We start from the raw sequence: 14,340 nt of genomic DNA on the forward strand, positions 1-14,340 counted from the left end.
GTTATTAAATATGTAAGTATATAAAAAACAGAGCAACCATTTAACTTTGGAAACTTCAGAATTTGCTATAGGAAAGAGTTAATCAAATCATGTGTTGAAATCCCTTTGTGTTCAGAGAACGTATGTGAGTGAATGTATGAACATACAGGCCCTGTCTATGTCCAATGCTTTCTAGGTTTAGTCTGTGGTCTGCTTGAATATGGGCATGTAACAACAAGTTCTCTTAAGTTTGTATGCTTATATTTCTCTGTATGTTTTCTTGAACTTAAGCCTCAGCAGTCATTGGAGGGAAGCTTCTATTCTGGAAATAGAAATTCAAGATAAAATGGCTCCAGGTAAGCAGAGAGACTTATAAAAAGAAGGCTTTGTAGTGAAACTTTTTTTTTTTTTTTTTTTTTAAGAATTAAATAATTATGACTTCTACACATACTTATATCTCTGTATACATTCTTTCAAACATAATCTTATCCCTACTTCTTCCAAACTCCTTCTATTTCTCTTAATAGAAACATTTTTTCACAATGAAAGGATATATGAAATAAGATATTTTCATTTATTATTGTAATTTTTTTTTAAAGTAAACTCAAAATAATACACTTAACTGTCTAATAACAATAAACCACTATGAAATGTTTTTTGATACAATGTTCCTGACATTTTTCTTGTATGGTAGAAAGCAGATACTACCAGAGACTCACAATTAACACAACATCATTGTTTTGTTCACCCCTGTCTGTTGCATCTGACCATCCACCACTGTAATGGATTTTTCTGGATTTTCTATCTTAACAATCACTCTTTACTATCTTATCTTAGCTATCACTCTTTTGGTATCACAGCTTGCTTTGCTTTCAGGTGTAATAGAGAAGGTGAATGACTCACTGTTCTGAGAAACTAATATAAGTAATTAATGTCTTCACGCTAGCATAAATGTGAATTTCCCCCTAGGAAAAGAAGTCAACTCTTAGGATCTGCTTCAGCTCAATGTAGAGCTGGTAAGAACACTGCACAGCTTTCTATTAGTCAAGAAAAGCCACAATGCCATTCCTTCAGTGTTCTGGCAGCATGCAAGCCCCCCAAGTCTTTTCTGGGAGGGAATCTCTCCAGGGCACACTGGTACAGGAGCCAGTCTTATTCACTGCCAACTACAGTTGGCCCTGGCTCCACTCAGGTAGGCTGAAGAGAAGAACTGGTGATGGTTTGAGGGCTGCACTGAGATCAAGAAAGCTTCCCCTCTAGTTCCCTGTCCTGCTGGACCATGTGGTTAGAGCCAAATGATTTGTTTCCCGCATCCTACAGCTCAATATCTGGGAAATAAGGCATTTCCCAATAACCTGGTATGCTCGAGGGCATACACAAAAGTCTGTGGTACATTTAGAGACTGTGGCAAAAGGGACAGCTGACAATATAATTAGCTGCTGAAAGAGCTACCAGCAAAGCTCACTGATTCAATTTCTCTGCTGTATATATTTAGGTATGTGAGGAAGAAAAAGACAAATCAAGAAAGCAGTGTGTTCTTCTATCTAATGGTAGTTTTCCTGCTGAGGGATGGCGTAATAAGTAAGTCTGAAGATGTAAGATCCACTTTGAGTCCAAACACAATGCCAACTGAGGCACCAGGGTGTGTATCTACCCTCTGAGACATCATTTTGTATCACAACACATGCATCTGCCACCTGCCATCTTCCAGCACCTCTCCCAGTGCCTGAATCCTCTACAATGTATTAATGAAAATTAAGTACCTGAAAGGGCGAAACATGCACTGAAAACAACAGATCAAAGGATAATTTAGGGTAATAAATACTGGTTTTCCTATTTTAAAGAAATTATTCTGGGAAATTGTATGGCTTGGGGGATGGGTATTGGGATATGGAGCCTTTCATCGCTGATCCAAACATGACCCAAGTAAGTAGTGACCAAAAAATGGTTACCGTTTGGCAGATGCTTTGTGGCCTAGAGTATTTGAAATGAGTTGATGGTCTTAATCCAGTTCCCAGTGGACAACTATCCACATCACAGAAACCACCACCACAATTGGCACCCTTATTGGCAGCCTTAGCAGGTTGGCCAGGGATTAAATAAGTACAGAGAGTGAGCCACCCGCTGATGCCTAGCTAGAGGTTGCCCCTCTAGGTCATGGATGAGACATAGAGATGGGGTGGAGTGGGGAAGCACACACACCCTCTGTTTGTGCTGTGCTGGTTTGCGGCTAAGGAGAAGAATTCATTTTCCAGAACAGTGATTCAGGCACCCTTCATAAGCACTATATTCTTATGCATGTGTTTGAATACAAATGAAATAGAGCATTTATAACAAAAAAGACTTGCAGGAGCAATTCTCAAAAAAAAAGGGGGGGTGGGGGAGGATGGGGGAGTTGACTAATTTCCGGGGAATTTATCAGACTCAGTGTAGTTATACTGGGATTGCATTTAAGAAAATGTGTACAAGCAAGCTGTGAAAGCAGTTCTAGTTTAGAAACATTCCTTTTGCTGTGCTATGTTGTCAGTCATCGCTTTAATTATCTCACAAGATGTCTTAGAAGGAACACAATCCATGCCAGCTACTGTCAGCAAGCTAATGCTGATTTCCAATTAGGTATACAATGGCAACTATCATGTAAGTAAAGACCTAGTAGGCCTCAAAAGAAAAAATAAAAAAACATATCTCGGCGAGATGAAGAAAAGCAAACAGGTCTTTTGTTAGCATTGAAAGTGCTTTCCCTTTCCAGCAAGGTGAAATATGCTAGAACCCCTGATTTACCTATACCCAATGAAGGAAACCTTCCTTGATGAGCTGATGGATTTTACCATGTTTTTCTAATAAACAACAAAATGCTGTGAGGTAAGGCCTACAGTAATTCAGAAAAAGGTTGGATAGAACCAAAATTTCAGCTTACACAGGTGAAGCAGCATCTTGGCTGGCTGAATGCATGGCAAAGATTACAAAGATTGCCCAGCACCAAGGGCTTCTACTCCCTTCCTGCAGCCAAGGTGAGCATGGCTGCACCAGGAGCCATAGCTCATGGCAAGCAATGACTGTTGCACCCAGACAAAGACACAGGGAGTAAATGCTCTGAGCAGAAGGCCCCCTTTCCTATTCACCTCAGTGGCAGCCTGAGACCCTCATCATCCACCAGACATTGTTACATCAAGTCATTAATAAGAAGGTAGAAATCCATCTGTTAGGTATTCTTCGCACCCTGGCTGATTTAATGCCTAGCCTTCACACCTGCCTGCAGCAGGGCTGAAATGCCAGCCAGCCTGCAAAAGCAAGGCATTTACTGTCGACCAGAAGGAACTGTCAATTTGGTCTTTGCTGCGATACATTACTTGTCTATTTCAGATTTTATAGTCCTCTCTGAAAGATGAAAATTCCATAAGGGAAACATGGCTAACTGTTAAGAGGGTTCTTGTCTGTGATACACCTTATGTGTGCTCCTGAGGAGTTATTTCCATTTGTTTTCATTTGCACCTGGAACAGGAAGGCCCAGGCTTGGGAACAAGCATAGATCCAAGAGGTGAGAAGGAAATCTCCCTACCAACAGCAGGAATCCTACTCAGCACAGCACCCTGCCTAACCCCGGGTGTCCACACGCTTCTGCCACACCAGCACCTGCCAGGTACGAAGAGCACCCTTGTAGAAGCACTTGACCTAAACTGAGCAAATTTCCTAATTGCAGTAAGACAACACTTGAGGGTGTGGTTAGCACAGAAATTACACTCATGGACAGTCTGGGAGTTCCTGGCTGTATCTCCTGCCTGTCTTGCCCTGGGGGCATGGTTATCTCAGCTGATGCCACCTGCCAAGCCCTGATGAGGGGCTGGGCTGAGAGAGAAGCACAGCACATAAGCGCTGGCACACCAGCACATTCCTTAAAATCCAGTATTGGCACTGAGATGATGCCCTTGCTCTGCTCAGAAGCACAGCTACTTTTGAGTTTACAACTCAAAGCTTCCTGCTGGGAGTTATCAAAATGTATTGCCCTTTTCTCCCTGAAGAGGACAAAGCCAAAGCATGACACAGGCTTTATAGCTTCCAAAGGGCTCTGGCCATGAAAACAGCACAGAGACTTCAAGGTATATCCAGGTTAAGTCATGCTGTGCGTGTTTCCATCGCGTGCAAGTCCTTGTCACCACTTATGTTCTCTCTCATCTCCAGCTCAAGGTGTAAAGCCCATCCTCCACAATGAGTGGATGGGTGCCAGCAGAAGCCAGATCAGACCCTGGCTGTGCCAGGCCTGCCAAGCTCCTCAGGCACAAGGCAGATACAAAACACAAGACAAAGCCCTGAGCCCAGAGGTAAGTTACTCTCCGTCAAAAGGATCTGTCTGGGGAACAAATGTATGGAGATTAGTCTAATCCAGAGCCTAGTGACCTCTAGGTCAGAGTGCAAGAACTTCCCCTTTGATATATCTTTTACAACATAACTGGTGTGACATTAACAACAATAACCTGACCCCATTCCACCCTCAGAAGCACCCACTCTGGGCACAGCTCCCCATGGACAGAAAGGAGAGGAATGAAAAACTCCAGGAAGCCTACATGGGATGTGCCAGTCTCCTTGCTATGGGCAGAGCTCACATGCTGGGGTGGGAGTTGCAAATAAAGAAAGGCAACCCAAAACTGTAAAACTAGGTGATATCTCCCTTAAGGTTTGGGACTGGAGGAAAAGGAATGTACTATGAATCGTATGAAGCCATGTAATAGCATCAAAATCCACTGGATCTAAGTTACCCAGTGTGAGCTAGCTGTAGCCTGTAACAGTAGGGAATGGCTTCAAGCCATGCTTTCTGCTCCTGGCTCCCTGTACTGTCCTCCATCCAGAAAAACCCTCCCCAATTTAAGGCTCAGCACAACAGATCTGATTCAGAAACGTTCCCCTTCCTCTTCATTCCCCTTCAGTTTCTCTCCCTGAGTCATCGGACTACAATACAACTTTAATGTGGAAAGTTTTGTGGGTACGTTTTGTTTCCTTTTAAGTTCAGAAAAGAAAAGGTACAACCAGAGGGAGAAAAAAAAAATAAATGAAAGCATCTCATGGTTGAGAGGACTCTTTTAACCCCAGAGTCACATGGCTCACTGGCCAGAAGCCAGGGGAGTCATGAGAGATGCTGCCATCCCTCCATGCTCCTTAACTGTGTCCTGCCTGCCACCAGCCAGTGCCCCACAGCCTGGTATCACAAACTAAAATGTGTCACCTTTAGGAAGGCTCTCCCCAGCTGGAGATGCCCTTGGACTGTTGTGGATGTCTCCCCATTGTGTTGGGGATGCTCGGGCGGGTGCTGGTTCCACAGACACTCGGTGCACTGCCTGACAGTCACTGCTTCCCACCTCAGAACAAGTGAAATGATCCCTGCCCCACTCACCTGAGTGCTGGGAGGCCTAATCTGCTTACAATCCTTGCACAAAACCAACTATTACTAAATAGCAGTCATGTTTTATAAATATGTCTTACTTCAGAAAGATTAGGAGAGTGGATATGATATCCAAGCCCAGAACTGCAGTGCTTAAACAATTTAAATTAAGTGCCCTTCAAGTTGTTTTCCAGGTCCTATCTGGAGGCAGGCAGCAATTCCTATCCTAATGGTTTATGTTTCTTTCCAGTTGCCTTGTACATAACCAGCAGATGCTTTTGGAATGCTTTTCTCTCAAAAAACTAAATAAGGTTTAGTTTTCACGTCAGTTCTTACTAGCACCAGAGGCCACAATGATTTTTTCAGTAGTCCACAGAACTGATTTCTGGCTCTGTCCAACACAGTGGAATAGCATCCTGTTAATTTAGCTTTTGCTGCATATTCCTGGGAAATATGGACACACTCACTTCAAATTGTGTAATGAGGCGGCCTGTGCTGAGCTGCAGGATGGGTGCTGGGAGAAGCAGCCCTGGGCTTGCTTCAGGCATGGTTCTCCATCAGATGCAGGAGAGCTGCTCCTGCTTTGTCAGTTCACAGGATGGGTCACAGCCCCAGGGAGAGAAACACTAGGCCTCCAGAGCTGAAAAGGTGAGATCTACACTGGTGGTCAAACAGAAGGAAACCCTTCTGGAGTCCTTTGGTGAGCATTCTGGTTGTGTTCTGGCAGGAGTAAATCATCAGTGTTACCTTTTCACTTTGTACCAAAACCACAAACCTGCCAGTAAAGTTCCCAGGCTTCAAGCAGCTTTCAGAAAAGGTGCCGTTGGTGAGCAACAGGGTGGCCCTACCTCAGATAACCAATGTGGGATGCAGTGGAGTGACCAGTGGGCTTGGTGCCACTTCACAGGGGAAGGATCTCCTGCCACATGTTAAGTGCCTGAGGCTAGATTTTGCCCTCGGTTGCACACTTGCTATACCACTGGATGTCCTTTTTCCTAATTACTTAGGAGCTCAGGGTGAAACTTGACCTTGTACACAGAGCTGGAACAAAGACCATGTCACCATGATGCTTAAAGTGGGATTTTTGCAGAAGTATGGATTTTATTCTTTGTGGGTTTGTGCCACAAGGGAAATCTGATCCACAGGCATAGGCTGAAAAGAAAATAGAAGTGCAGCACTGTAGCTGCGAAGTGGGTACAAACTGTATCCACTGCTATAACTACTTCCAGAAAAAGATACAATAGCTCTCTAACTTGGCCTGTCTTCAGATTTTCTCAAGAAGGTATGATTGGCTATAAAATATTTAACAGCAGGTTATTATCTTGTTGTCAAATCCAAGTAGAATCAGTATTCTCTAATGGTGAGAGAAACAGCTTTGTTCATAGCAGTCTTAACTTCACAGAAACTGTCTCTACTGAACAAGGCAGCACTGAACAAGGCAGCAGACTTGCAGCTAATTGCACCATCAAGAAAATGGTATCAAAGAGGAGAAACTGGACAGAACAGAAACATGGAAGAATTCAATTCAGAGCTTTGTGGAAAGGTTTGTTCTGACAGTGGTTGGACCATAACGGAAGAGAAAAGTCACAGAAACACACTGCATATGGACAGAGAAACCCACTGAGAACATTGTCTACCTTTCTATATCTGCAATTTCTTCACATTTGCACCACCTGAAGTACCTGAAATGCTCCTTAGTCATGTATTTTAGCAAGAACAAATATGTAAGAGCTGTCTTGAAGTACCACCAAGTACCCCTCCACAAAGGAGGGAAAGCGTATCCTTCTACCTTTGGGGCAAGACTGAAGGGAAAGTAAAAGAGGTGCAGAAGGAGCCAATAGCCCCTAATGCACTAGAGGCTGTTCTCCAGCAGCCTGCCTCCATGTCTCTGCATACCTGAGCCCCTGGTCTGTCTTACCTTCACCCTGCAGCTGTCAGTGGCAAGTTTGCTCACCATTTTCACAGGTGTACAGAAAAATCACAGAAGTCATGAATATTTTGCCATGGACATTTCAGTCACAGTTCTCTTGACCAGAGGCTGGTCCCCACGCAATGCTTACATGTGGATTGTGAATGTCATACTATGGGAGTTATGAGCCTGACTTATGGTGGGCTGGAGCAATGCTATGCAGGCGGGCACTGAAGCATCAAGGAAGAAAGAAGAAAAAAAATAACAAGAAGAGTCAATCAGACAAACAGACCATGAGTTACAAAAGACTATGTCAGTAGCTTGCAGGTGTTTCACCAGCATGAGTGAAAAACTGCTGAGAGTCCACTGTGGGCAAAATGACCTGCAGAGGTTCTGGGCTGAAGAAATCAGGCTTGCAACATTAACCAGTTCCGCAATGCCTGGTGTCAGCATGTCTGCAGAGCACCTTTGATCTAGAACTGGTACCCAGTTTCTTCTGCTGGTGGTGACCTGGCTATGGCATTAAGTTGTTGTGTTTGGGGGAATCTCACTGGCAGGATTTCAGCCTGAATTTTGCAGCTGCACGCACTGAGAAAACACTTGGCACCATCATACCTTTATCATACCACGTTATGAGGTATACATGGTGTATTTTTTCCATTGCATAAATGTGTTTGTCAGTCTAACTATATAATTGCAGCTTTCTTTGTCTGGCTCTTTAACACCTCCTTTGAAAGACTGTGTTCTGAGGGATTAGCCTTGTTCCCTGCTTAATGTGCTAGCGTATCTGCTTTTAATCTGACCTGCTCATCTGAATATTTAATGATGCTTTGTACCCACCTGTAATATTACTTTAGTTATGCAATACATGTAGTAATTCCAGGCTGTCATCCTACGCATTCTGGATGCTGCCACCTTCTCTTATAATTACTTGTCATGACTTCTTAAAATTTAAGATGTGCTTGAAAAGGAATCCCCAGAACCTGCTTGCCTCAAAGTAGTGAGAACAGGGGTACATCCAAACACACCTGAATTCAGGGATATCCAGAACAGGCGTGTTTGCCCTGAAGCAGGCAGGGAGGAGGGAGGCTGCCCACACATGTATTAGAGCTCTTGGTTTTAGACAGGCAATTTTCATTTGGGCATTTTGGAGAAGTGATAAACTATCTTCTAGAGCTACTAAGAAGTCATATCGCTGTCACTCTCCTGGTTTTATGTGGCAGACTCATTAGAAACAGTCTACATGGAGCAGGTAGACCACACTCACAGCAATTATGGCAGCCCAGCACACAAGACTGCTTTCTTTTTCTTGTTTCTACTAAGCAAAAGAAAAGATTTTTTAGGAGACCCCAAAAACAGTCCATATGCTTTCAGGGTTCACCTGTTCTGAATCTAAGCCAACACATCTGCTGGGGGGCAGTACAGTTGAAGTTCTATTCCAAATCCTCTTCTAAATAAGTGTTATTACAGTTCTGTGTAAAAAGAAATCGGGAAGAAAATATCTCCTTGTGCTCTGGATGCTGCACAAATAGAGACTGAGAGCAAACTTGTCCTAAAGCATGCACAGCCCCAGCAACAAGATGAACGCGGTGCAAGAGCAGGGAAATGATGAATTTACACCACAACCAGGGGACTGAGTCAAAGACAATCCTGTTCTGACAACAGTAGGTTTTAATTCAGAAGCCAGCACAGCTCTGGTCTAACCAAGATGGGAGGAGGGGGCCAGACAGCGACTCCAGCTGTGACAGTTAATGTGAGAGCATCAGCCACACTGAGGAGCAGAGCAGAGATGTTGTGCCACCATCCATCCTCTTGATCCTAGGAGCTGAGAGCAGCTCGCTCTTCTCTGTTTGTGCAGCTCCCTCCTACACTGCCAGCATTCAGAGGCAAGCTTCACAGGCCATCTCCAGCAGTCCTAATCTTTAGGAATTAGACCCAAGTCCTTTCCTGTAGGCATATGAAGAATATGCACTCCTTCTAACCACCTTCCCACAAGCGGGGAGAAGCCTTGTTGTGAAAGAATTATAGGAATTATAGAATTATAAGGACGTGGCAGCACCAACAGAACAGATCCAAAACACGCAGTCACTTTTCTCCTTCGTTTTGTAACCTGACTGTAATACCTACTAACATACATTATTTGCTATATTATGGGCTTAGAATACTTAGCTGCTCTGAAGATTTATTACTACGCGCACACACACTTACATGCTATTCCCAATCACTTTTTAGCAAATAACAGAATTAACTCTGTTTACGCATCAGCAGATAATCCCTGGAATAAGCTTCTTAAGAGCCGACTCTCGTGCTGCTACTGAAGGCACCCAACCCTAAAGATGAGCAGTGAAAGCAGAACAAATGGAAAGCAAGAACAGCGCTGCCTTCTTCAGATGAAGAAGCTGAACACGTATCTGTGTACAGACACAAGCGCATTTAGACATGTACTACAAGAAACAGTGCCAACCACTATTATACATGATGTATATAATCCTGTTTTTTACATATTTATACTAATTACATAGATATTATTAAATGGCAGCTGTATACTTTAAATATGTAATTGGATTACCAAAATACGTCCAGAGCATTAATGTGCATCAATCACTCAACTGCCGCCTGTTCTATCCAAAATCCCTTTGCTTTTTTGAGAAGTCGGACACTGATTGCTGTTGGTTTTAACAACGCTCTCAGTGCCTGAGCACACAGAAGATGATCGCTGTACCTCAGAGCATGCTTACAGTGCAGAAATTGATTTTAGAAAGGGCCCTATTTTATTTTATTTTTTATGTTCTTTAAACTAATTCTAGGTGTAGTCTGCCGTAAATTCACTTTCTTCCCGGTTATTGTGCCCAACCGCGGGCGCCTTTTTCACTCTGCGCATCTCACAGTCTCCGTTGCCTGGCACTGGCTCTGCTCACAGCCCTCCGTCAGGGCAGGCGAATCGGGCCGGACCGGGCCGTCATCCCGAAGGGACGGGGAGGCAGGACGCAGGACCGGCAGCTCGGAGGACGAGCACGGCCAAGAGTAGAGACCTCAGACAAAATGAACCGATGGTTCATAGGAACTTACAGACTAGCGGCTTGGGAAGCATCCTCCTCTCCAGAGAGGAGAACCAGACAGATAATGCTCGAACAGGCTCTACTATGCTTTAATCTTCTAAAGCTACCATTAGTAAGCCAGTGAAGTCTATTTACCCACAAGACAAACACCACAAGTCCGCTAGGCTTCTCTCCATTGAGCACCGAAATAACTCCTCGTTCTTTAACCCCCGAGCACCGCGAAGTGCCCGCCTCGCTCCGGGGGCGCTCCGGGGCCACTCCCGGGTCCGTGGGGCCGGGGGCGGACAGCAGCGTCCCACGGGTGATGATGGATGGACCGAGAGACGTGCGCCGGTGCCGAGCTGCGCTTTGTCGCCTTTCACCTCCTGATCCCTTTCCCTTCTGCTCTGCTGGGCTGCAATAGCCCCGTTGCCTCGGCCTCAGTGACCGGGGGCGGGCAAGGGGAACCTTTATGTCCCCTCGCCGAGTTCTCATGGACGCGGGACAGCGCTCAGCAGATCCCTGAGCAGCTAGCTCTAAATAAAGCAGCCATCGCTTCCCTTGTATTTCCCTTCAGCAGTCGCCTTAGTATTATTATTATACTTCTATAGCTTTTGCTTTCGGACCTTATAATTATGTCACACAGCAAGGGAAACCGCCAGCATCCCGGCATCTGGCGTGTGGTTTAAAACTTTTGTTTCAAGATTCGAACTATTTATAGACGGAAAACTTTGTAGGATAGCAATTTCCTACGGTTTGGAGAAAAAAAAGAAAAAAGAAAGAAAAAAAAAGAAAAAAAAAAGAAAAAGAAAAAATGGCTACGTTTGTATTAGAAGGGTATATTTATTTATTTATTACCGCTTTTTCCTCCCGCTTGAAAAAGCAGAGAGCGGTGCCGTCTCTTTACAGGCTGTCGGGTCGCCTGCCGAGCTGTGGAGAGCAGCGGGCAGTTCGGGCTGACAGCAGCATCCTACCGGATCGACCCGAACGCGGCTCCATAAATCAAGCGCTCTCGATCACTTGCAATGGCATGTGCGTGTCATTACGAGTTCCGAATAGAGGAATACACCTTTCGTTTCTTTTTACGGCTGCGTTTATTCCTGCTTTTCGTGCATAGCGCTGGGTCGTGCTTTTCCCTAGACCACCAATATACCTTAAAAAAACCGCACGGGCAGAAGGACTCTCACACACGTGCTTGTGTGTGTGTGTGTTGACTGTGTGTATACAGAAACAATCGGACAGATGGGTGGATGTGTGGGTTCATAGGTAGGTAGGTGGGAAGACAGATAGGTAGGTAGATAGACAGACAGAGAGACAGAAATACACATGCACTTCAGAGCTCAAATTATGCACCCACCGTGGACTGAAAGGTCTTTGTTCGGCGCTGGGGTAGGAGCGAGCAGAAACCCTCCCGGCCCCGCAGCGCAGTTGGACGTGGGGCCGGGTGGCGTTGGGGCTGTCACCCCCACTGCGGGACAGTCACCCGGACACAGCCCGCTCTCTGCCCGCTGCACTCGGAGACACCTAGGCGGATTCCCAGATCCCTCCCGGAAGGCACCCGGCCCCCGACCCACGGGAGGGAGCGAGCTCAGACCGTCGGCCAGCTCCAGCGGCCGGGGCCACCCCCGGCCCCAGCGCCCTCCTTTCCCCGCCGTTGGTTCAAAGCGTGCTCAAGCCTTGGCTGGAGCGCGGGAGCGCTTGACAGCTCCCCGGCCACCCCTCCAGGCCTTGGCGTGCGGCCCCGGCCTCTCGGCTCGGCTCTGCTCGGCGCGGGGACCGCGTACCGCAGCCCCATGCCCCCCTCAGCCGGCGCCCGGCCCCAGCCCCGCGGCAGCCTCTCTCCGCAGCGAGCACCGAGCAGCCCGATAGCTTCTCATCCACCGCACCGTTCGATACAGATATAGATATTAAAAAAAAAAGAGTCCGAAACTCCTTGCAGTCCCACCCACCGACTCTGATTTCCCCCACCCCTACCTCCACCCCCTTCCTCACAAGGAAAACGTCCTGGAGCCGGCTCTAACTGCGGGACTGCAGATCCCTCCCGAGCGAAAAGCACCCGGCCGGCAGCGAGCTCCTCCGCCTCCGCGCCGCCCGCCCGCGGCCGCGGCTCTCCCGGGCTGCGCGTCCCGGCGCGGCGCCGCGCTTCCCCCGCCGGGAGGAGGAGCCGGGGCCGGAGCCCCCGAGGGAGCCTCGGCCGCCCCGCTTCCCGCCGCCCCCCGGGCGCCCCCGGGCAGCCCCGGGAGTTACCTGGCGGGTCCCCTTCCCCTGGCACGGTCCGACCGGCATTGCCGCCACCGCCATCGCCATCACCATCCTCACCACCACGCGCCGCGCGGAGCTGGCGTGTCCCGGCTCCCTCCGTGTGCGCGTCGCCCCTTAGGTAGCTGGCGGGGCCATTTCAAAACAGAATTTGCAACCCAAAAAAAAAAAAAAAAAAAAAAAAAAAAAAAAATCTGGATCACTTACAGGTAACTCCCACTGGTAAGGATGAGGAAAATCTGAGGGTAATACACTGAGAGTAACACACTGCGAGATGAAAAAAGGATCATGGCTGAGTCCCGTTTACACTCGTGGAGTTCGCTTCCTTGGTTATTCCTTTCTGGCCCCCCCCGGTCGTAACTCCCCACCCTTTTTGGTGTCAGCTGTGCCTTGAATCTGAGTTGGAATCCAGTCCCTTGGGCTTGGGGGGGCTTTGTTTGTTTGTTTGTTTGTTAGTTTGTATTGGTGGGGCTGGTATTCCCCTGGCGCTAATGCTGCTCCCGGGACAGAGTATGTGCTGCTGCTGCTGTTCTCGCTGCTGCTGCTGCCTCTGGGCTCCTGCCTGTCATGTCTCAGTGGTTGGAAGTTGTTACAGTGGGTTCTCGTGTTGGAATGAGGATGGTTTAAGGGATTTGGATGGCAGAAAGTGCCTCTCTCTCTCTCTCTCCCTCTTTCTGCAACTCTCCTGAGACTCGGGGCTGCCATTGGGCAGTCAGTCGCTGCAATCCGCCTACTTTTTTTCTCTCCCCCCCCCCCCCCTTTTTTTTTTTTCTTTTAAAGGAGATGATGACAATGGCGAGACACCGCTCCAGCCCCGGCTGCAACTCACCCGCGCTGCCCGGCCCAGCGCCGTTCCGTGCACCCCACTCCCGGCTCAGTGCTCCCCGGGGACACCCCGCGGGAGGAGCGGGGCTGCGCGCTGCACTCCTCTCCTGCTGGGAGACGACCGGAACAGCCGGCATCTCCCGGTGAATGGCTCAATCTGTTCCCCCGAAGAGCTCCCTCGGGCGCTTGGCTCTCGTTGCTCCCCCTTGTTGAAAATGAAGCTCTGATTTCAGCTCTCTCCAAAATTAAGCTCTGGTTTCAGGGGGCTCTGTCCTAAAGAAAGGAGGGGGGGCTGGGGGGGGGTGGAGGGGAAGAAAAAGAGAAAAAAAAAAGACGTACAAGTTGCGGCAACCCGCCTGAGTGAGTGAGTGAGTGAGTGAGTGAGTGAGTGAGTGAGTGAGTGAGTGAGTGAGTGAGTGAGTGAGGAGTGAAGGCAGCTCGAAGCTTCCTGACGGGTCTGGATTCCGCGGGCAGAAGGGAAGGAAAGCAGTCAGAGAGAGCTCCGGAGGTAATCTGCCGTTTCTGCTCTCCCCTGCCTCTTTTCCAGCCGGGGGCTCCCGCCAGGTCTGTGCCGCTACCGAGCAGAGGCCGCCCGCCCCTCGCAGCTCCGAGCCCCGCGGAGCAGAGTTGCTCGCTCCTCCTCCGTGCCTCGACGGCGCTTCTCTCTTCGGGTGAGATACTGCAGTCCTGGGAGCTGACGGAGGGACGTGCTCCGGGATGCCGGGGTTTGAAAACGAAGCCCGATAGAGAAAAGTGCACCGTGGGGAGTTCAGCTGAAATACAGTCGAACTGAAAGTGCAGCGGGCTCCGACAGACCCTCGCTCCGTGGGGATCGTGGAGCTCGTCTCGGGTTAATTGCCTGATGCCTGAGGGAGATGTCTTGGCCGAGAGCTCTTCCCAGCACCCCGGGGGGACCTCCCCGAGTCAACCGGTCTGTGCACACGGCTGCTGCAGGC

The 14,340-nt window shown here is 48.0% G+C and overlaps 1 protein-coding gene across 6 annotated transcripts in view; it reads right to left on the minus strand.

Annotated features, from left to right (window-relative positions):
* Window positions 1-13,493, minus strand: part of WNT7B (Wnt family member 7B) — an 85,776-nt gene extending 72,283 nt beyond the window's left edge. The window contains exon 1 of one of the 6 annotated variants that reach the window (XM_072335525.1): window positions 12,767-13,150. In XM_072335525.1, coding sequence (XP_072191626.1) covers window positions 12,767-12,849 — 83 coding nt within the window. In that variant the 5' untranslated portion in view covers window positions 12,850-13,150. Of the gene's footprint in view, window positions 1-11,657; window positions 11,703-12,274; window positions 12,403-12,547; window positions 12,602-12,766; window positions 13,151-13,388 lie in introns of those variants that run through there. The other 5 variants (XM_072335569.1, XM_072335534.1, XM_072335561.1 and 2 more) reach the window with 5 other exon arrangements.
* Between the last annotated feature and the right edge of the window lie 847 nt (window positions 13,494-14,340).

The sequence above is a fragment of the Excalfactoria chinensis genome, chromosome 1 (assembly GCF_039878825.1).
Source record: "Excalfactoria chinensis isolate bCotChi1 chromosome 1, bCotChi1.hap2, whole genome shotgun sequence".
Lineage (NCBI taxonomy): Eukaryota > Metazoa > Chordata > Aves > Galliformes > Phasianidae > Excalfactoria > Excalfactoria chinensis.